A 21,971-nucleotide genomic window follows, 5' to 3' on the forward strand; every position below is an offset into this window, starting at 1 on the left:
TTGGTGGTGGTTGACTGGCAAGCTGGCTTGTTGGCTTGCGAGGCTGGCTGGCTTGCTGGTTTCCTGCATTTATCTTCCTTAACCTCCCGACTGACTGACTGGCAGGCTAAATGCATGCCTGATTGGCTTCCCGCATCCCTTCCTCCCCTGTCCTCCCTGATGGCTGCCTGCTACCCTGTCTACCCCAATCCCGCATTCGTCAGTCAGTGTTTCTGGCTTCATGCCTGCCTTTATGCATTCGCCTCCCCATCCATTCTGGTTAGCTGTCTAGCCACATGTCTGCCTGACTAAATTCTTCCATCCCTGCCCTCGCCACCGTCTGCCCAGGCAGGCTAACTGGCTGCATGCCAGCCTAGCTGTCTGTCTCCATCCCTTCATCTCTATCATCCCGGTTGACTAGGTCGACAGTTTCACCTGCCAACCCTCCCTGCACCACATTGAGAATTCTGACTCAACCGCCTAGGGGAACCCTTTCTGGTAATTATAATATATGCCATTCAATGGTTGTAGTTTCAGCTGCTAAATGCGCCTGGTCCATACAAGGAATCAAGTCATATTCATTTCTATTCATATACATTTTTTTGTAAAACAAAGTTATTTTTGCTTTAGAAATTGACCATTAGCCTTTTTTTGCCGACCGTATCCGTTGCCTTCCTGGTCTTGCCTACCTTCCTGCCTTCACAAATAAAGCGTTGGGCCGACTAAGTCATGAATCGTATAATTAAAAGTTTCTAACCCTAGGCTGTGGCCCTTTCGCTTTCGAAACCGTTCCCCCGCTTCCCTTTATTCTTTCCTCCGAACCTTCCTCCCTCTGATCCGGTATTTTCAATAATGCCACGCTTTTTATAATCCGTATGGGGACGCCGACTGTGCTTTCTAATTATAGGGTACCCGTCAGATCATACAATGATACCGTTAATCATCATCACTATAGGGTACCTAGCAAACCCCAAGCAAATTGGCTCATACCTGCGAGCCTTTCACTTGAGTCTTCATTTCCTGAACGAAATCCGCATATTTCTCAAGATCATGAAGATGGAACTTCGGGGTGAAATTTGCGTCTCTCTCATAATGTATCGGTGGTCCCCCCAGACTGACTTAGTTCCTTTCCCTCAGGAACCCTTCCGAGCTGATCATGTGCCATCTGATCAGCTTGCTGGTCATGTGCCGTCTGACCACTTCTTGCAGCTCTCCAGCCGCATTAGGTTCCATCCCTAGGTCTCTTCCGGACCTTCCTCCCTCTGATCCAATATTTTCAATCGTGCTATGCTTTTCGTAACCATTCTATGAAGACATTGGCTGGGTTATCTTATCACAGGGATACCTTTCAGTTTATACAGTGTTATTGTTAATTCATCATTAATAGGACACCTAGCATACCCAGATTGGCTCCAGCCTGCGAGCCTTTCGCCCGAGTATTAATTTTCTCAACAAAATCCGCGTATTTCGCAAGATCGAACATCAGGGTGAGATTTGCGTCTCTCTCATAATGCAGCTTTGGTCCCTAGACTGACTCGGCCCCTAAGAATCCTGTTCGAACTGATCATGTGCCTTCTGACCAGTTCTCATTCTGTATTACCTCACGTGGCCTGCGAATTGCGGGCCATGTGAGGCACCACCTCTATCATATACTATCATACGAGATTAACTGCTTTCGCAGCGGTGCCCTCACGTTTGTTCCTTCTTTCCTCTGGACCTTCCTCCCTCTGATCCAGAGTTTCCACGTGGATTCTGCTTCTCACAACTGTTCTAACGGGACGCCGGCTGCATTATTTTATCAGATAGATACCCGTCAGATCATACAAGGATATCGTTAATTTCTGGTCACTATCGGGTACCTAGCAAACTCCACGTAAGTTGGCTCCTACCTGCGAGCCGTTCACCCTAGTATTCAATTCTTGAACGAAATCCGCATGTTTGGTTAGATCAGTTTGAGACTTGCGTCTCTCTCACAACGCAAATTTGGTCCTCCAGACTGCCTTAGTTCCTTTCTTTCAGGATCCTGTCCGAGCTGATCATGTGCCATCTAATCAGCCTGCCATCATGAATCATAATAAAAGTTCCCAACTCGTTCTGGTTCTGGCTCGTCCGCTCACGAAACGGTTCCCTCGCTTCCGTTCATTCTTTCCTCCGGACCTTCCTCCCTCTGATCCGGTATTTTCAATAGTGTTATGCTTTTCGTAACCATTCTATTAAGACGCCTGCTTCAATGTTTGATGACAGGGATACACGTCAGTGTATACAGTGCTTTAGTACATTCCTCATCAATAGGAAACCTAGCATATTCCAAGCGTACTAAGATTGGCTCCAACCTGCGAGCCTTTTACTCGAGTCTTCATTTCCTGAACGAAACCCGCATATTTCGCAAGATCGAACATCAGGGCGAGATTTGCGTCTCTCTCATAATGCAATTTGTTTTCCCCCCAGAATGACTCGGATCCTCACCTTCAAGATCCTCTATGAGCTGATCAAGTGCCATATGGGCCCTGTAACAGAAAGATCAGCGAGAAATCATAGGCTTGGTTTTCTGGATTGATTGTATTCGGTAGACAATGCAATCAATCATAGAAAATGTTCTACGACCAATGCTAAGCTTTGTGCTACGAGCCCCTGATCAGTTCTCATTCTCACTTTGCCTCACGCGACCCACAACTTGCCAACCGTGTCATGTCGCAGCCCTATCTTATGGCTCATCCGCCTTCGGAGCGGTGCCCTATTTTCTCCCGATCTTCCTCTTTCTGATCTCTAGGTTCTAAATAGGTTCTGCTTCTCATAACCATTCAAGGGAACGACAGGCTGGTTCACTAATCTCAGGGGTTCTCTTCAGTTCATGCAATGCAACGAAAATTCGTCCCTCTCTATTTCTATGTGTTTCTCCCCACTGCCCCCTTCTTCTCTACCTCCCTTTCCTTCATACAAACCTCCCTACTTTACATGCTACTTGCATGCCACCCATCCCTATACATATTTGCCTTTTCCCCGCATGCCTGCCCTCCAGCCTGCCAACCCGCCAGCCTCGCAGCCTGCCTGCATGAATACCTGCTGCCTGATCTGCATTTTTCTTCTCGTGCCCGGGCTAGTGCCTGTCTGCCTTGCCTGCCTACCTCCCCCGCCTGCTTGCCCCCTGCCTGCCTTGCTTGCCAGTCTTGCCTGCCCGCCTCTCCAAATTTTATAATCGGTCTTAAAAGCGATCATAAAATTGATTTTATTCATATCTAAAATCGATGATATTATTTTCCTTACAATGTTATAATCCTTTGTATGTTATCACATATAAGGCTTCATATCCATAACAGTGCATGTAATGAATGTTACTTGACCAGGGTCCCTTTTTTATTAAGACTTGTTGTAGTAATAAATGTAGAATATGTTGTGTCATATTGTGTGAGTATAACTTTGCATAAATATTGATATTAATAATAATAATCCGCGTTTATATAGCGCTTAACACATCGGAACGACGTCTCTAAGCGCTTTACAGATATATAATTACCCCGGTCATCGGATCCTTGCCCGCCCGCATACAATGTAAGCACCTTCTCCACTCCCTGTGGAGAATTCCAACAAGAGTTCCAAGACTCAATTTCTACATAGGCTTTCGCATCATGCCGGATACCCATTTAACACATGTGTGGAGAGTGGATTGATGCCTTGCCAAAGGACGCTAGGCCATGGTGGGATTCGAACACACGACCCTCTGATTACAAGGCGAGAGTCAGAACCGCTACACCACGGTACTTCCACTGTTTATTATTTAATTTGTTATTGCTTTATTGTTTACTTTCTTATTGTTATTTGTGGACATTTGAATTCTATGATTTGTTTTTCCTGCTATTATGTATTGTTTAATATAGAGTGTTTTGTTTAATGATAGTCCTTGAATGTCAAGATTGATATCAATAATGTCGAATTGTACAATACTTTGTAAATTTATGGATCACCTCCATGGTAGAAGGTATGAATGGTTAGATGAATCCACAGAGGCCTATTTTTGTTTCATTAAATTACTTTAGCGTAAGGCTATATATACATGTATCAAATGGAGAAGTAATAGTGTCTCATAACTATCTGATTTTCATTCATCATTGTCGTTTAATTGATTTTTCATGTTTATTGATTTCCTGGCAATTTGATATTACATTTCATTAAATTTTGTTTAATGTCATTATGACATGATTCGATTTCAAAGCAATGTTATTTCTATTTTGTTTGAAATTGTCGCTTGTAATGTATTCATGTATTGTGATGAACTTTTTAAATAAAAGCATTGCTTCTCTGATGTTATCCAGTCGACCAGAATGTTTCTGACTTCTTTGATGTCTTCGATGTCTTCGACTCATTTATGTAAGTTTTGCTTTTGTTACTTTTCAATCTTTCATGTTGTTTCGTTTATCCCTTTGATGGTTGAATGAATGAATGACTGAATGAATGAACGAATGAATGAACGAGTGAGATGAACAAAGTAGGCCCATTTCCAGATTGTATCATAATCTTTTATTGAAATGTGATCCCAAGCAACCAGCGAAAACACCACAGTCGGTATGTGGCCTTGACTAAACATAGAAAACGAAAAAAATGATTTAAATATAATTAACGTGAGAGCCTCCATTTCATTGTATTAGCGGACCGTGGGTCCAACGTAAAGCCCCTTTTACACCTTCAAGGACGCAACACGGATCATCACCGGATCTTAAGTTCGTCTATGATGATGCGGGTGCCGAATTGGTATTTTCGTACCCGTTGCCGGAGTGAATACAGATTTGACTGGGTATTTACGCGGCAATGTACAGAAACGTGCAGTTTCTACATGGATAGACAAGGTAGCACTTGGGATCTGCTTGATAAGTTACCGTGAGCCAACACGGAATATGCATATGTCACTGGGTTCTTACACGGTCCTCTTCGGTCTCTACTGGGATATCTCTATAGAACATTGAGAAATTTGCCTAGTTTCACTTGTGGGTTGATTGGTTTGACAATTTATTTACTGTTTAATTTGTTATAATGTAATGTATAATTTTGTAATGTACTATGTATTGGATAAGTTTTTTTATGTATCATGTCGTTATTGTCTATATGTCGCGATGCACTCGTCACAAGCACTGCTTACAGAGTTGCTACCTCCAGTGTATTGTTAAATGTATCATTACTTTCATCTTTGCAAATAAATGTTGAATTGAATTGAAATTGGCCAAGAGTGAAATTTCTTTCATTTTGGCAACGTCTGAAGCGTACACATACATGACCATGAGCACGGACTATAATATTGTTCATGTACCCAAACAATGGAAAATTTTCGACCCCGGATGTAGCCGGTATGAAAACTTAGGACCTCCTCGTTCTTTGCAAGGAGCCTCCCGGATGCATTCGGTAGCTACACGGATGTATAAGGTGGCTAATATTCGTGGATATATGTATACTCCGGGATGAAAAAATGATCATGTTCAATATTTCTCTCGGAAATGCCGGTAGGGCCTACATCAAGGATGGCGCGGAATGAGTAGCCGGTGTGTACACGCTAATCCCTGACAGTACACGGATGACCCCGGATTGACAATGTGGGATGATCCGTGTTGCATCTGTGAAGGTGTAAAAGGGTCTTTAACGTGCATTTGTCACTACAAGATCTCAAGGTACCTACAACAAATACTCGTGGGAGGCTGTGATCAAATAACATTAAATCAATGAGACCTATAACAAAACTTCAAAACGGTGTAAAATGACAATAATTACACGACGCTCTGCAATTCAGGCAATCGCGGGTGCCGCTATAAACGTGAAGATGCAAACAGAAAAGTAAGTAATTCATTCACCAAAGATTCTGTGAGCAATCGGAGCAGGGAGTCATCCCGGACCCAAGCCGGTTCCTGCATGTGTCCCCCCCCCCCAAAAAAAAAAAAAAAAAAAAAAAAAAGATTACTGAGAAAAAAAATAGCTGTCTAACGGTGGGGGGGGGGGGGGGTGTATGGGTATACACGCTTTACTCAAAAGTAATGTGTCGTACAAATTCTCCGAACGTGCTTTTTTTTTTAGGAGACACCTGTTTCTTGCTCAATTTCCCGGTATACCGCTCTTTTGTCTTTTTTTCTTCCTTCAAATCTTTCTTTCTTTCTATTTTTTTTCTTTATCCAATATCTCTTTCTTCTCCGTATTTGTCACTCCCCAGCCTCTTGCCTCTTCTCTCTTCACTGTCCTTACCTTCTCTCTCTTTCTCGATCCTCTCCCCCTTCCAATGTTCCAACCCCTCCTCCAATTTTCACCCCTTCTACCTCTCCTCTATCTCTCACTTGCCCTTTATGATGCGCCGAGACAACAATATTTTTAAATCTATGAGTGCAATTTCAGTAAAATCAAAACAATAATAATAATAATAATACATGAGATTTATATAGCGCCATTATCCACTTTGTTGAAATGCTCAAGGCGCTTGAAAAAGAGGAGCTAGAATTATAATTTAATGTAAGAAACAAGTGAACTAGAACAAGAAAAATACAAGTTGAAATAGATAAATGAATGCCTGTCTTCAGAATGCAGTGTTAAACAAGTAGGTTTTTAAGTTAGTTTTAAAAGATGAAGTAGTATTGGAATTCCTCAAGACCAAAGGAAGGGAATTCCATAGCGTGGGTGCTGCGTGAGGAAAAGCACGATCCCCCAGGATTTCTTGGAAGAAGGTATTTGAAGAAGGACAGAGTTGGAAGACCGTAAGTTACGTATTGGTTGGTACTGGTGCAATAAGGATATGTTGTATTGGGGGGCAGTTCCGTAAATAATACAAAATAATACAAAACTTTTCAGCTATGCACTTCACGAAAAAGAATTAAACAATATCCAACATTTCATTGTAGCTTCTTTTTGTTCTTCTGTTAAACATCGTGTATTGCTTTTTATGAAATTACATAACGTTCTTTCTGAATTTTATAGGGTATATCGCCTACTCATTAACGGCGATTTATGTAATGGGGGCATTGTGGTTCTCCTGATTTCCTATTTTTACACATAGTGCGGCAAATTTCCCTTCTGAGAATATTGTTACCCGATTTATGGTTGAACCCCCCTTTTTTAACCCTGTTGAAAAGGGGGTCTATTTTCATGTGGGGATCGGTAGAGTTGTCATGATTAGCAGACGCAGACTGAGCAGATGGAATCGACATCCTGATAATTGTTTCGATGATAATTATGCTGTATATTTTCATTTTCCTATCCAATCGAGTTCAATGAAAGTTCAATTTCCTTTCAGTTACAAAAACGCCGTGCATACACACACTTCTCCATTCGGCCCCTTTCAACTCAAAATAGTAATCTTTGTTCACACCCTCATTCAGAAAGGCGTATTACGCAATCAACAATTGACAATGACTGAGCCATTCCAACCGGCTAAGTGCGCGATAAAAGAACCAATGCACTCTACCGTAAACATGGATATCTAACGATACGTTAGGCATTCAAGCTCTACGAATTTAACGCATACTGATATAGTGTGTATACTCCATACATTCTTTTGATTTTTAATGCCTTAAATTGTGTTTCTTGTTACGAATAATAAACTAACTTATTACTACACATATACCCTATATTGTAACTATAATCTACTAAATTGTAATAAACAATTCATGTATGGCAATTTCACTAAATAAGAACTCAAATCTGAAAGAAGATGTTCCTTACTTCGAGCTAGGGTGAGCAGAGCCATTAAAAAAGAGAGAGTTCTGCCCACCCGGTTTCAAATGACACACAGTGCTTTGTTAGGCAATACCAATTTAAATTATGGTCCCGTGGCTGAACGTGAAAGCCCGCCACCTACGATTCAGCAACCTTTATTTAGATCCTCTTTTGTAGACATCGTTTTACGAAACACTATAAACAAATTTACATGCTCACGCATGACATTTTATAAAGGTATCTGACAAGCAGATTGGAATGCGTAAATGGTATATTTTCATATGCTATCCATGATAGTGTTTTTAAGCAGCCATATAGAAAAGTTTTTCCCGGAAAGGGGAATGCCTCATTCATCAAATTGCAGTAGGTCAGTGCAAATTAAACTATTATATGTTTTTAAAATTAAACAGGATTCAGGCCTCTGTGAGGTGTGCAAAGTATTTGAGACTATTGATCATTATGTTTTATTTTGTTCAAAATATGTAAAGGAGAGATGCATTATGTTGAATAAACTTAAGATCAATTTCTTAAACAATTGTTAATTAATCCCGATTATACACGGGAACTACAATGTATGCTACTAACTGTTTTGACAGTTAGGGTGTGTTTTTGGTTGTTCAAACACAAGACTTGAAAGAAGGTTTTATAATTCTTATTAATAAGAAACTAAGAAAAGACAAAACAAAACAATAAGAAGGACGAGAAATATGTATGTGATTTCACATTTGAAATGCTATTTGACGAAGATTTTAAGAAATACTATTATGCAATAACTAGTAGCCGATTTGTTAGCTGGTGTGCCCTTTTCCACGAACAATCATTTAGCACGCGCGGTATTTAAATTCTCTTTATGTATTAAAGTGTTATTCCACGAATATGTTTAATTGTATAGGACCTACTAATAATAGGTTGATGGGTGACTAATCTATATTAATCTGTCATATAATCGTTACAAATGGTTTGACGTCGTACTGGATCGTTTTCCTTTGCCGACTGGCGCGAATAATCTGGAGAGATTGAAGAGCGCCATCATATTCAACAACAACAACAACAACAACTCTTACGCTTGCTCAATTAATATGCTATAAAAAAAACATACAAAAACCATTGCCATTTTAATAATGCTCAGGGGGCAATAAGACTGTCTGTAAAAAAATCTGTATCGCCTCAATAACATTCACATTGTAGATATTAAATTTTTCATGTTTTTTATCCAATTCTTGAAGTACTCCTTTCATACAATGCAATGAAAGTGAGTATCTTTTTCAACCCCCCCCCCACCCCCACTGAAGTGACAATTTACCACTCCTTCAAGTGTGTTCTGATTAGTTAACCACTGTAATTAACTCAAGCCCTCCCATCACCATGGAATATAAAACAGGAGTTGCACTGTATGGTCCTGGTGCTCTTTTGATACTTACTTGGTAACCTAGGTTTTAGAATTGAGAAATATTGTGTTTTCTTATCACAATGTTGTTTGTTTGATAATGAAATGATCTCCTATTATTTCGATTGGATGGCATCAGATTATTTTGTAGACATGTTATTTAGCGTTGATAGTAGTTGTCAGGGGGGGGGGGGGGCTAAGAGGACACTAGCCCCGTAGGGTTTTTTTTTTTAAAGTATAAAAAAGACAAACGAATTAACCTTAAATATAGGGGCTTTTCTTTTTGCTTGTAATTTTTTTCAGACTTATTATTGAAGTTAATTTTAGGTGGCAACCCCTTTTTAAAGATCATGGATCCTGTAGCACCCCCTAGAATTTCAACTCTGGATCCGCTCATGGTTGTTATTATAAATGCCAGGTAATGTTTTCGGAAAATATATATTTCTCTCGAGATTTGTTTCTGTTCGTTCCGAATGAACATTGCTTTTTCCTATAATGATACCATAATCATCATTCTTTTGTTATCTACGAAATATTCTTTAGTCTAAATTTCCAGCAGAATCTCCACTGCCCTGGGATGATTTTTGTTTGACTGGGGGGGATGATGTCAATTTGAAAAAAAAAAAGGTTTTCACTACAAAATTGAGTTCACATTGGTCCAGAGAAGTTCGAAAAGCAAAAAAAAAAAAAAAAAAAAAAAAAGGGGGGGGGGGGGTTCACTACAAAATGAAGGCAACTTTAATTACATTTTCACATCTTTCAGAACATTACCTTGCATTACCTTGCATTACCAGGAGTGTTGCCCTCTACGTTCGTTGTTACGATCTATGCATGTACGTGTACAGCGACAGCGCCATACAGATTACAGGATTATGATACGATCACCCAGTCACTGTGACCCACTATTCAAATCTTTCTGCTGTTGTGGTAAGTATGCGGTTCATGGATTCTTTTTTAATTGATACTTCTGAGAACTGTTCTCTTTGAAGGTAGATAGTCGTTTTTGTATAATGAGGTTGCAATAACAGTCTAAAAATTCGACTTTTGTTATGTCCTAGTCCTTAGATTTAGTCCCATGTACTGTTTTTGGTGTGAGTGACATTGTTTAGGCAATCCTGTATTTTAGGGGTCTAAATTATTTTAGGTTGCTAACTTCAGGCAACAGCTCCACGACCGTTGTTAACGGTAGTTCAGTAGTGCGTACGTACATGCCGGGTATGGCGGGCAGTTAATGCCATTATTATAGGACTAGTACCTGTACTAGTATACAGTTACACGCCTGTAGGCTGTAGTAAGTTGGCAATGGGGTATCAAACACCCATGGGTTCATATCATCTCGCGTGCGAAGGAATATCAGTCATATGGGCCTTATCGTCATCCAAGTCACTGGGGACAAACTTGAGACACACCTCAAATATCAGCAAACTTTCAATGGAATCCACGGTTGGCAGATTTTCAAAAGAAATCTATTGTTCGCGGTGCGAAACGATGCGAAGCTTCTCACTGAACGGGGACTTCCTTCCACTACACGTTTTCCCATTGTCATTGACACAATAACAAATGCCTCGGACACTTTTTCAAACGACAATAATAGTCTTTTTTAATGTTGTAACCCGCACCCGTTGCGGTACGGGTTAACCTGCCGGTATGCCCCCGATCGCGGGTTGCGGGCCGGGCCGAGTTCATTCTCAAACCCGCAGACCGTCATGCGAAAAAAAAGGGAGAAGTAACGACGCATAATAAAAATATTAACAATGAAAATTGAGTTAGGATCATGTGCTTCTTACGTGGCGGATTCTTTTAGAGACGTAGATATTTCCTTTTAAAAAAATGCGTATTTTTGTCTTGTGAACAGTGAACAGGACTGAGACATTTCGACATAAATACATCGAGTTGCTCTTTCGAAGAAGAAGGAGCGCGCGCCAGTGCAGCGCAGCACAGTCTAGTCAAAAGCAATCGCATAGGCCAATGAAACTCGATGTCGAGTTTCCCGTCCCATTTTTTCCAGCTCATAATGAGGATTTCATTATTCATTATTTTCCAGAAGATGAAAGTTTGACCTTTTGTAACCTTTGAACGCACTTTTATTCTGTGGAACTGTCTTGAAGCCAGGGAGCAAATCAATCATTTTTTTCGGGGGTTCCATTTTCATTTTTTTGGTAATATTTCAGGGTCTCCATTTCTACCGTTTTGGAGGCTACTTTTTTCATTTCGGGCTCTTTTCAAATGCTACGTTTTTGTATTTTGAGGAATCCCTGTTCACTTATTAAATTAATTATTACTTATTGTTTAATATTGCATGATTTTAAAGTTATTTTTTTTCATGCTTAGAATCTTGGATGTGGGTGTGTTTGTGTGGGTGTGACTATGAGTTGAACTTGGATATAAATGAATTCAATATCTAATTTCTACTCCATCTAATTCCAGTACTTGGCCATGTAATAAAGGCCCACATACCCTAACTTTTCCTGATGTTCTTTGAAAATGCAGATCTCCACGAAAATTGCATTTCTCTATGAGGGAGTCTAAATTTGGTGAGAATGAACTCATTAATAACTTAAATATATGACAATGAAGAAATCATCTAACTTTATTGGCAGTTTTGAATAATATTCCCGAAATATAAACTCTGTCTGAAACATAAAATCACCATCATTGAGGCCTTTACAGAGCGAATTGTCCCCCAGAGCTCTGGCAGAGAGACAGAGCTCAGACTGGCTAGCTAGTACAAGTGCCAATGCGTACGTGCGTGAGCCTCCCGTCGGCCTTGTAAAACAGATTGAGTTTTGTTTGATGATTTTTTTTGTCTGATATGCCGTATGACAACTCACCAATGCGAGGTTACTAGACTATGGGATTTATTGAGGTAGCTCGACCAAACCTCGAGCGATGTTCGTGCAGGCTCCACTCCACTTCACTACCGCTACATCGGGTAGGTAGAGCGTAGTGTAGCAGAAGTGAAGTTGAGTGGAGCCTGCACGAACATCGCTCGAGGTGTGGTTGAGCATGCAGTGTCATTCCATTCACAAGAAAAAAACGAAAAGAATTACAGGTATTTACATGATATACAAGTAATTGTGACTGAAAAGCTTATATTAATGTTTTATATCAGTTCTGAATCTATATCTATGTCAAAATAGTAAAATAATGAATTATTTTCAGAATTTGATTTTTAAACGCGGTCCAAATTTCATAACGCGGGCGGGCGACGGGAAACTGAACATCGAATTTGCTGGGCTACATGTAGCTAGCGCGCGCTAAGCTGCGGCTCCGATCCGAGGAGTTAATTGCGCAATGCTTTCGATTACGAGATCAGAGCCGACCCATTTCGGGTACAAAGTAACCCCAAAAAACATTTTCTCTCCGGAATAAAAGGCGAATTTGCAAATTGTAAGTAAATTCACTCTAGGCTAGGTTAGTAGTTGGCATATATTTTCGTGATTTGAGCCTGTATAGTGTGGGGATTGCAGAAATACTTTTCACTTTTCAAAGATAAATTTACTTGCGGGTTAAAACCCGACGGGTCAGCGGGTCCCGCTTGCAAATTATTGGATTATACGGGACGGTACGGTTCGGGTTTTCACTTGCGGGTTACAACATTAGTCTTTGTCTTTTCTCTCCTGTGGCTGTATATTCTTCCAAGTTGATGAAACAATGATCAAAAACACTAAATAAAACAAAATTAATCACATTAAAAACACTATTTAACTGTCTAATTACTCCTCGTGATTAGAGTCCTCTTCCCGTGTTGAGACTGCCGATTTCCCATAGGAGGGGACTCGGATAACGAGTAATAGTACTCCTCGTTATCCAAGTCCCCTCCTATGAGAAATTGGACAGTCTTAACACGGGAAGGGGACTCGGATCACGAGGAGTAATTAGACAGTTAAATAGTGTTTTTAATGTGATTTTCATTGATTTTAATGATTCTTATTATCGAAAATATTCATTTATCATCTCTAGGAAACTGTCTAAAAGTGGCAGAGTGGTTTTGAACAGGAGGGAAATGAGGGGTAGATGAATATCAATGGGTTAATTGCCGTTTTGTATTTGTAGGAGAGGGGACTTGGATCACGAGTAATAGTACTCCTCGTTATCCAAGTCCCCTCCTATGAGAAATTGGACAGTCTTAACACGGGAAGGGGACTCGGATCACGAGGAGTAATAAGACAGTTAAATAGTGTTTTTAATGTGATTTTCATTGATTTTAATGATACTTATTATCAAAAATATTCATTTATCATCTCTAGGAAACTGTCTAAAAGTGGCAGAGTGGTTTTGAAGAGGAGGGAAATGAGGGGTAGATGAATATCAACGGGTTAATTGCCGTTTTGTATTTTTAGGAGAGGGGACTTGGATCACGAGTAATAGTACTCCTCGTTATCCAAGTCCCCTCCTATGAGAAATTGGACAGTCTTAACACGGGAAGGGGACTCGGATCACGAGGAGTAATAAGACAGTTAAATAGTGTTTTTAATGTGATTTTCATTGATTTTAATGATTCTTATTATTGAAAATATTCATTTATCATCTCTAGGAAACTGTCTAAAAGTGGCAGAGTGGTTTTGAAGAGGAGGGAAATGAGGGGTAGATGAATATCAACGGGTTAATTGCCGTTTTGTATTTTTAGGAGAGGGGACTTGGATCACGAGTAATAGTACTCCTCGTTATCCAAGTCCCCTCCTATGAGAAATTGGACAGTCTTAACACGGGAAGGGGACTCGGATCACAAGGAGTAATAAGACAGTTAAATAGTGTTTTTAATGTGATTTTCATTGATTTTAATTATTCTTATTATCGAAAATATTCATTTATCATCTCTAGGAAACTGTCTAAAAGTGGCAGAGTGGTTTTGAAGAGGAGGGAAATGAGGGGTAGATGAATATCAACGGGGTTAATTGCCTTTTTATTTTAGAGGGGGGACTTGGATCACGAGGAGTAATTATGCAGACATTCTTTTTACCTAACGAAATAAAGCAATTGAGACTGTTAAGAGGGAGATGCAATTTGATTTATTTAGTAAAAACGTGATAGACGAAATAAGCAAAATCATAAGAAACATATATATGAAAAGAGATTTATTTAGCATAAAAAGTATGACGAAATAAAGCTATAAGGACTGAAAAAGAAGTAGATGCAATCCTGATTTATTTAGTAAATTAGGAATCAACGAAATAAAGCAATGGAGACTGAAGAGGGATCTAGGGCCTATTGATTTATTTAGTAAAAACGTAGACGAAATAAAGCAAATTTTATATTGTGAGAAACATAAAAAAGATTAATATAATCCTGATTTATTTATATGAAAAGTACTAGTTTACGGAATAAAGCAATATAGATTGAAAAGAAGTAGATGCAATTCTGATTTATTTAGTAAATAAGGAATCAACGAAATAAAGCAATTGAGACTGAAGAGGATATAGGGCTAATTGATTTATTTAGTAAAAACGTAGACGAAATAAAGCAAATTTGATATTGTAAGAAACATAAAAAGATGAATATAATCCTGATTTATTTATATGAAAAGTAATAGTTTACGAACTAAAGCAATAGAGAATGATGCAAATTCTGATTTATTACGCCAATAAAGTGGAGACTGAAAAGAGACAAGTAACACACAACTACGACGAGGTAGGTAGAGACAGGTAGGACATGTTTTACGTTGTGAAAAATTGTCCGTGGATCCGAGTCACCGGGGACTTGGATCACGATAATGCCGTCATATGCACGCGACACACACGACAAGTCAAAAAGATAGTGGGCTTTTGCCCACATAAAATATCACCAATAATCTGGTATTTCACATTCTGCTATGACACTTACCGAATCATTCAGATCCTTCCGTGACATCTCCTTGAAGTTTCTTTTTAAAAATATGTATATTTTCTTGATCTTTAGTGAAGATTTCACGGAGATAAAAATTGGTCAGCGTAGATTTTTCGCCTAAAGAGGGCGCGCGATTTATATTCATATCAAAGACACAACAAGGGAAAGATTAGGAACCTACACTATTTTACACACAAATCAACGCAAGGCATTACGCGAAGTCCGTGAAGTGTCCAATCTTTTCATTGTATAGACTTTGGTATACCGTGACGTTCGTTAATACTGTTTGTTAATACTGCTTGTACTGCTGGTTTCATTCCAGGCATATGTATTTTTTTTTTAATTCTAATAGTCATCGTTTTAAATTAATTGCAACAATAGTATGGTAATAGAGTTGTCATTCCCAAATCACTTCATGCAGTCTTGATTACAAATGCGCACTCTGCACACCAAGGAATAGTGCGTACAAAGCAACGCTTACGTGATATTTATTGGTGGTCATGTATGGATAGGATGATAGAGGATGCTATTCATAATTGTAGTTTGTGTCAATCAAGTGATAAGGTTTCACATACTCGTAATACTCCCTTACAGAGTGTTCCTCTTCCTGATGGACCTTGGAAGAAAATAGGTATTGACATAACAGGTCCATTCAATACTACAAAACCTTCATACAAATATGCCATTGTAGCCATAGATTATTACTCCAAATGGCCAGAGGTTGCTTTTGTTTCTGAAGCGACTACACATTCGGTCATTACATTCCTTACACAAGTGTTCGCTAGGGAAGGTATTCCTTCTGAAGTTGTTACTGACAATGGTGTTCAATTTGTATCTAGTGAATTTGAAGATTTCCTAAAGAAGCTAGGTATTTCACATTCCAAAGCATCATTGTACTACCCGCGTTCAAATGGTGAAGTTGAACGTTGGAATAGGGTGTTGAAGCAAACACTTCAAATTGCAACAATGCAAGGTAAACCATGGAAGGAAGCAGTCCTTGAATTGCTTATGGCATACCGCGCTACCCCTCATCAGACCACTGGTACAACTCCAGCAGAGTTGTTACATGGTCGACCAATGGTCACGTCATTACATGTTCATGATGCTAATGATGGCAATAGGCGTGCCGGGGAAGATACTGAAATGCGAAGCCATGTTGGTGCAAAGCAAAAGAAAGCATGCGAGTACGCTGACAAAACTAGGGGTGCTTCCATTCCAAAGTTTAGCATTGGTGATAAGGTTAGAGTGAAAAGAGTCAAGAAAAAGGACAATTCATGGTTTGAGGCACCACAAAAAATTGTAGCCAAAAAGGGTTTGTACACATTTGTCTTGGAAGACGGACGTATTTGGAATGCCTCAAAACTGACTTTGTTCAGGGATAGTAGTCATGTTGATCAGAGAAAATCATACACAGTTAGTGAACAGACTGGAAGTCATAATGAAAGACCTAAACGTGACAAAAGAGTACCAGTCTGGACATATGATTATGTTTCTCATTGAATCTTTGTAATTAGGCATGAAAAAGAAATTATTTTCATGACAGAAAGGCATAAATTGTTTTCAGGATTCATTGATTAAAGAACATGTATATTTTAAGTTTGTTCAAATTATGCTTCAAGGGTTCAAAAAAAAAAAAGAAGGAAAGATATTGAACTTAATGGAAATTGTTATACATGTGAAAAAAACAAATGAAAAAATCAACAATTTGTGTTATTTTCATTGCAAGTTGAAAGTGATTATTATGTGGTGTACTGTTAATTCATTTTATACAATTACAAGTAAAGAAAGTTAAACAGTTGTTTGAAATTCCTTAATACAACTTATACAGGTTAAACACTTGCATATGCATATGAAAACAATATATTGAATAAAGTTACCAGGTAAAGAAAAGAAACTCATATTTGAAATAATTGTACTGTACACATCGGTTTTCAAGATAGAAAATATTTATTATGCAACCAGGATACATATGGAAATAATACAGTTATGTTTTGAAATACAATGTATAGGGACAGTGATTTTCCGTTTCAAAAAATTGCCTTTTCCGTTTCAGAAAATCGTAAATTCCGTTTCAGCATGTCAGAAAACGGAAATTCCGTTTCCCCATAGACTTTGTGTACACGGAAAATTGGCAATTCCGTTTACCATTCAGTAGCAATATATCACTCGCGCTGCGCTGGTCAAAATTTGTATCTGCCACTGTACCAACAACGCAGTAGAATCCGCTCTAATCGGATCTATGTGGATACACAAAATATTTTCACAAACATATCTGACATAAATACATCCTTACCTTTCACATTATTGGCATTATTTTTTTGTTCAATTAAATTTTATCGATAATTTTGGGGGTTTTTGGACATCGTTTCGACCAGTCAACGACTGTAGCCTATCAGCCATTTTGGATTCCAAGACCGGAATATCGTGCTGTTACATCTTCAAACGTAGAGGGCAGCAACACACGACCGTGTTGTTTGCATATGTGAATGTTTTCGATACGGCCGACCCCGCCGCCGGCCAAGACGCGGCCGAGGCCCGCGGGGTACGATCGAGAGTGATGGAGTCAAGAGCAGTCACGATGTGTGAATTGTCATACTTTGTAGTGAAGTGAGATCGTGTTTTGTGAGGTTTTGTGGCCAGTTAATATTCGTATTTTGTTGAGATTTTGGAGTAATTACTGTTGCTGTTCTGTGTATTCTGAGGAAAAATATGTTTTCCGTGGTTTTCCATTTGAAATGGCACTTTCCGTTTCAAAAGGCAATTTCCGTGAATTCCGTCCGTTTTCCGCGATCGCGGAAAATCACTGTCCCTAAATGTACATAATGTTACAAACTGATTTCAGTATAAGGTTATTTTTTCAAAACACATGTATATGCTAGAAGGTATTTATACTTCTATTTGCCATTGGTGTTATTTGATCATTTGAAAATTGATACGGTACCCTATTTCAAGTAGAGGGGAGATGTTGTGTATACAGTCTGAATTAGACTAGTGCGTGGATACCCGAAATAGGGTGCACAAGGAAATCGTGTAGAAAAATGGATGCCGATTAAAGTTACGTTTGTGTTGGAATTTGCCGAGTGAATATTTGCTTTATTTAGACCTCTCCTGGAGTTATGGACTGGTATTGAACAGGGGTATGCAATGAAGAAATATAATGCCATACAGCACGCTTTGGTTTTAGGGGGTTTCATTATTTGGGACATAATACTATTAATAGGGGGTATATCTGAGCACTTATGGGTGAAGGATGAAGAGTATATTGGTATATATCAAACCAACGGTAATCAGCGTTACTTGTCATGGCGGGGAGGGGGGGGGGTTATAGAATGAAGAAATATAATGCCATATAGCACCTCCCTGGTTTAACTGGTTTTTATTATTAAGGGCTCATTGGGGGTAGGAGATAATGATGAGGAGGGTATCCAGCCAATTGGTTGTCATGAGACTTGATAAGTGGACGCAGGAGGGGGGAGGGGGGTGAGTACCAAATAATGCCATATAAGATCTCTTCGGAGTTTGGGGGAAATTATCTTTAGGGGCCCGATTGGGGTATCTGACGGGGTCAAGGATGATGATGAGAATCAACATAGTATAGCCCAGGAGGTGTCATATGAACATTCAGGGGTGGGGGGGGGTGGGGAGAGAATGCAGAAGTTTGAAGACATACAGGACTTCCTTGGTTTTAGGGTTTTTTATGGTTGAGGCTGCGGGACGTATCATGGTATCACGCTCAGTGTCCGTCCGTCCATTAACTTCCAATAACTTCAGTTTAACTTTACCTAGGCTCATATAATTTGGTGTTTATGATACTAGCATGGATCCCAGGAAGCCTATTGATTTTGAGGTCCAGAGGTCAAGGTGACAGTGACATGGTAAAGGTCACACTGACATGTTTTTATGTTACCCTTATGGAGTCCTTGTAAACGCGATAACTTCAGTTTAACTTAAAGGGGAATGAAACCTTTGGAATGAGTAGGCGTGTGTCGAAACAGAAAAATCAAAGAATAATAACAAAGAAAGTTTGAGAAAAATCAGAAAAATAATAAGAAAGTTATGAGCATTTGAATATTGCAATCACTAATGCTATGGAGATCCTCCCATTGGCAATGCAACAAGGATGTGTGATGCCACATGTGAACAACTTTCCCTTTGATGGACTATGAAATACCCTCAAAATGTCTCTTTTTCTTTTTCTTATTGTAATACAAACCCTTTATCCATGATGTATCCTTTAAAAAATGTGTATTACATGCCCTCCTCTAGAAAGAACACATGATCTACTGATAGATGTGATAAAAAAGGCAATTTAAGTGACATGTATATATACAGTACTAAAGTAATGGGGAGAGTTGTTCACAAGTGACATCACACATCTTTGTCGCATTTGCAATTTGAGGATCTCCATAGCATTAGTGATCGCAATATTCAAATGCTCATAACTTTTTCATTATTTGTCCGATTTTTCTCAAACTTTCGTTGATCTGTTTCTTTGATTTTTCCGTTTTCACACAAGCTATCTTGTTCCAAAGGTTTCATTCTCCTTTGACCTAGGCTCATATAATTTGGTGTTCTGTTACTTTCTCCTTGTAAACGCAATTAAATTAACCAAGGCTAATTTAATTTGATGTGTATGACACTAGCATGGATCCCAGGAATAACTTTATTTTTCAGCGTTAGAGGCGGGCGTAGTATGTGCTCGCCCCAGCGACACTCTTGTTATAGTTGAGGGCATAATTAGGGTCTCTGAGGGATTGGAAGAGAAGATACACACACAGATTCACACACAGAGACACATTCATTGGGGATAATGACTATTTTTTCATGGGCAATCGGGCACATCCCATTTTACCTTTCAGAAGATAATGTGTTTGATACTTTTGATATATAAATTAGCTTTTTATTTTCAAAAATCTGAATCTGATTTAAAAGTAGGCTAAATATTTTTCAGTATTATGGACAGTGCGCAAAGTAATTCAAAATAAAAAGCTGGGGGCGCTTGCTATCATAGATTTTCAGAATGTATACATTCACTAAGAGTTTGATGTTAATGCAGGCCAAAAAAATGGTGTGGGGGGGTCATGACCCCCCTTCGGCAACCAGAAGTCCGCTCAAAAAGAACAAATGAATAAAGTAAAGGGGATGGGGGCTACGTGCCCCTAGTCTCAGTGTTCCGCTGCCCCTGCCCCTTGAAAATAGTCCAAATTAATAACCGAGAACAAAATACGATGTCTGTTATTTTCCAAAACTTCTTTCACCTTCGTAGAGGGTGAACTTGATTTTGTATCATAACTCGTACAGTGTAACACATTGATTTTATTTAGCTTTTTCAAGAACACACACTCATGCTAGTTTTGAAGCATAAACGTTTTGATAATCCACATTGATTATATCCATCGCTTAAAGTACGTATTATCTGTTATGCTAACCTCGAAATTCCGATTTTAATAAACGTGTAACTTTATTTTTGGCAAAAAGAAGCTGCTAAAAAATGCTTATCTAATAAAAGAGAGCCAATGGAGTAAATTAGAAAGTCAAAAAGGGGCCTAAGCTTTCGATCCTAGCAGAATCTTTGTCGGAGATTTTCTTTATCTTGAACGATAAAAGAATAGTCTCATTATTTTGGAGTAGTTAGGCTTGTATTAGTATATACATTTGAAGAAGCCCAATAAGCAATTTGTAGCGTATCATACAGGTAATGTACCTGTAGTTCCAATGTCAAAATACCAACTAGAGATTATATGTCCCTTGAAAGAAGACATGATAATGATAAAGTCAAGAAGTGAAGAAGTCAGAAGAAATGTACAAATAAAAAGGGATGGATCTATAGACAAATAATGGGATGGAATTCATAATATTTGAGATACAATATGGAAATGACGAATTGAAATAAGAGATGTAGATATACATGTATATCTTTTGTTCATAGCAGTAGGGGATCAAGGGGGCGAATCGGTCACTCCCCTCCTTTTTATTGCCACCCGCCCCTCATTTTTGGCGACAAAAAGAAAAAAATAACCGGCACATTTTTCAGTTGCAGAAAAGTGCATGGGTGCATGAATTAGATATAAATAATTATATAGAACATAAGAAGAGGCTAAGTTGGCAAATAAAATAAGGTTCGTTATTCCATAACACTCAAATTGAGTATACCTGGATGTTCATTAGTTCGAAAATGAAGAAGGGGTCGTTCGCGGCATTATTCCGAAAGTTCGATTCCGGAAATGACACAGAGTAAATCAGTCGTCTTATTTGAATTTCTGACAAATGAACCTAAGGAATAACGAGCCTTAAGTTTATTTTCGGAATATCGGACCTTTAGAATAATGAAATGTATTTTATTTTCGGACTAACAAACCTTCGGAATAACCCCACAAATGTTGGAAATAACGCTTTTTCCATTTTCAGAATAACGAATCTTATTTCATTTTCAGCATTATGACATTCAGAAAAAAGGAACATCTCCCAATGATAAATACTTCAATATAAATATAGACATGCCAATTATAATATCACATTGCCCTAGGTTTTTACTGTGTGTCCTGTGAGTGAACTAGAATTATAATTCAATTAGGAAACTCTTCAATCTACAATCTACATGTAATATCCATTGTAAGAGGATCCTCGAATCATTATTATGGCATCATTGTTGTGTTGCAATTCGAAGATGGTATCGTAGAGTATGCTCGTGCTCCTTCTAATTTCAACGGGGTGAAAAGGACGTAAAGATGTTTTGAACTACTCAGCAACACTTTGTAAGACTGACTTTGATGTCGTGGGGACAAACTGCGTGAATTTTGAAGTGCCATATAGTAATCTGTCAAATTGAATAAAGGAAAATAAAAGAGACGAGATGAAAACAAACGAATGAATTTCAGTTATTAGACTTTATACCATCTTTTAGTGATAACAAATATAGGAAACAAATATAACATGAATTAAAGTTTCAATTTATAGTACATGCGTTATACTTATTTAAAGGCCTGGTTCCCGTTGAATATCCTTACCAGTAATAGTAATTCTGCAATTTATAGTAACTATAATAAATAAAATCCATTGAAGCCAAAGGGGCCTTTATCCTCATTTGCCCCCCCCCCCC

At 38.7% G+C, this 21,971-nt stretch overlaps 1 protein-coding gene across 1 annotated transcript; it reads left to right on the forward strand.

Annotated features, from left to right (window-relative positions):
* Positions 1–15,385: 15,385 nt before the first annotated feature.
* LOC135158045 (uncharacterized protein K02A2.6-like) lies at positions 15,386–16,372 on the forward strand. The gene has a single exon (XM_064115309.1). The coding sequence runs from the start codon at positions 15,386–15,388 to the stop codon at positions 16,370–16,372; it is 987 nt and encodes a 328-aa protein (XP_063971379.1).
* Positions 16,373–21,971: the final 5,599 nt, after the last annotated feature.

The sequence above is a fragment of the Lytechinus pictus genome, unplaced genomic scaffold (genome assembly GCF_037042905.1).
Source record: "Lytechinus pictus isolate F3 Inbred unplaced genomic scaffold, Lp3.0 scaffold_26, whole genome shotgun sequence".
NCBI lineage: Eukaryota > Metazoa > Echinodermata > Echinoidea > Temnopleuroida > Toxopneustidae > Lytechinus > Lytechinus pictus.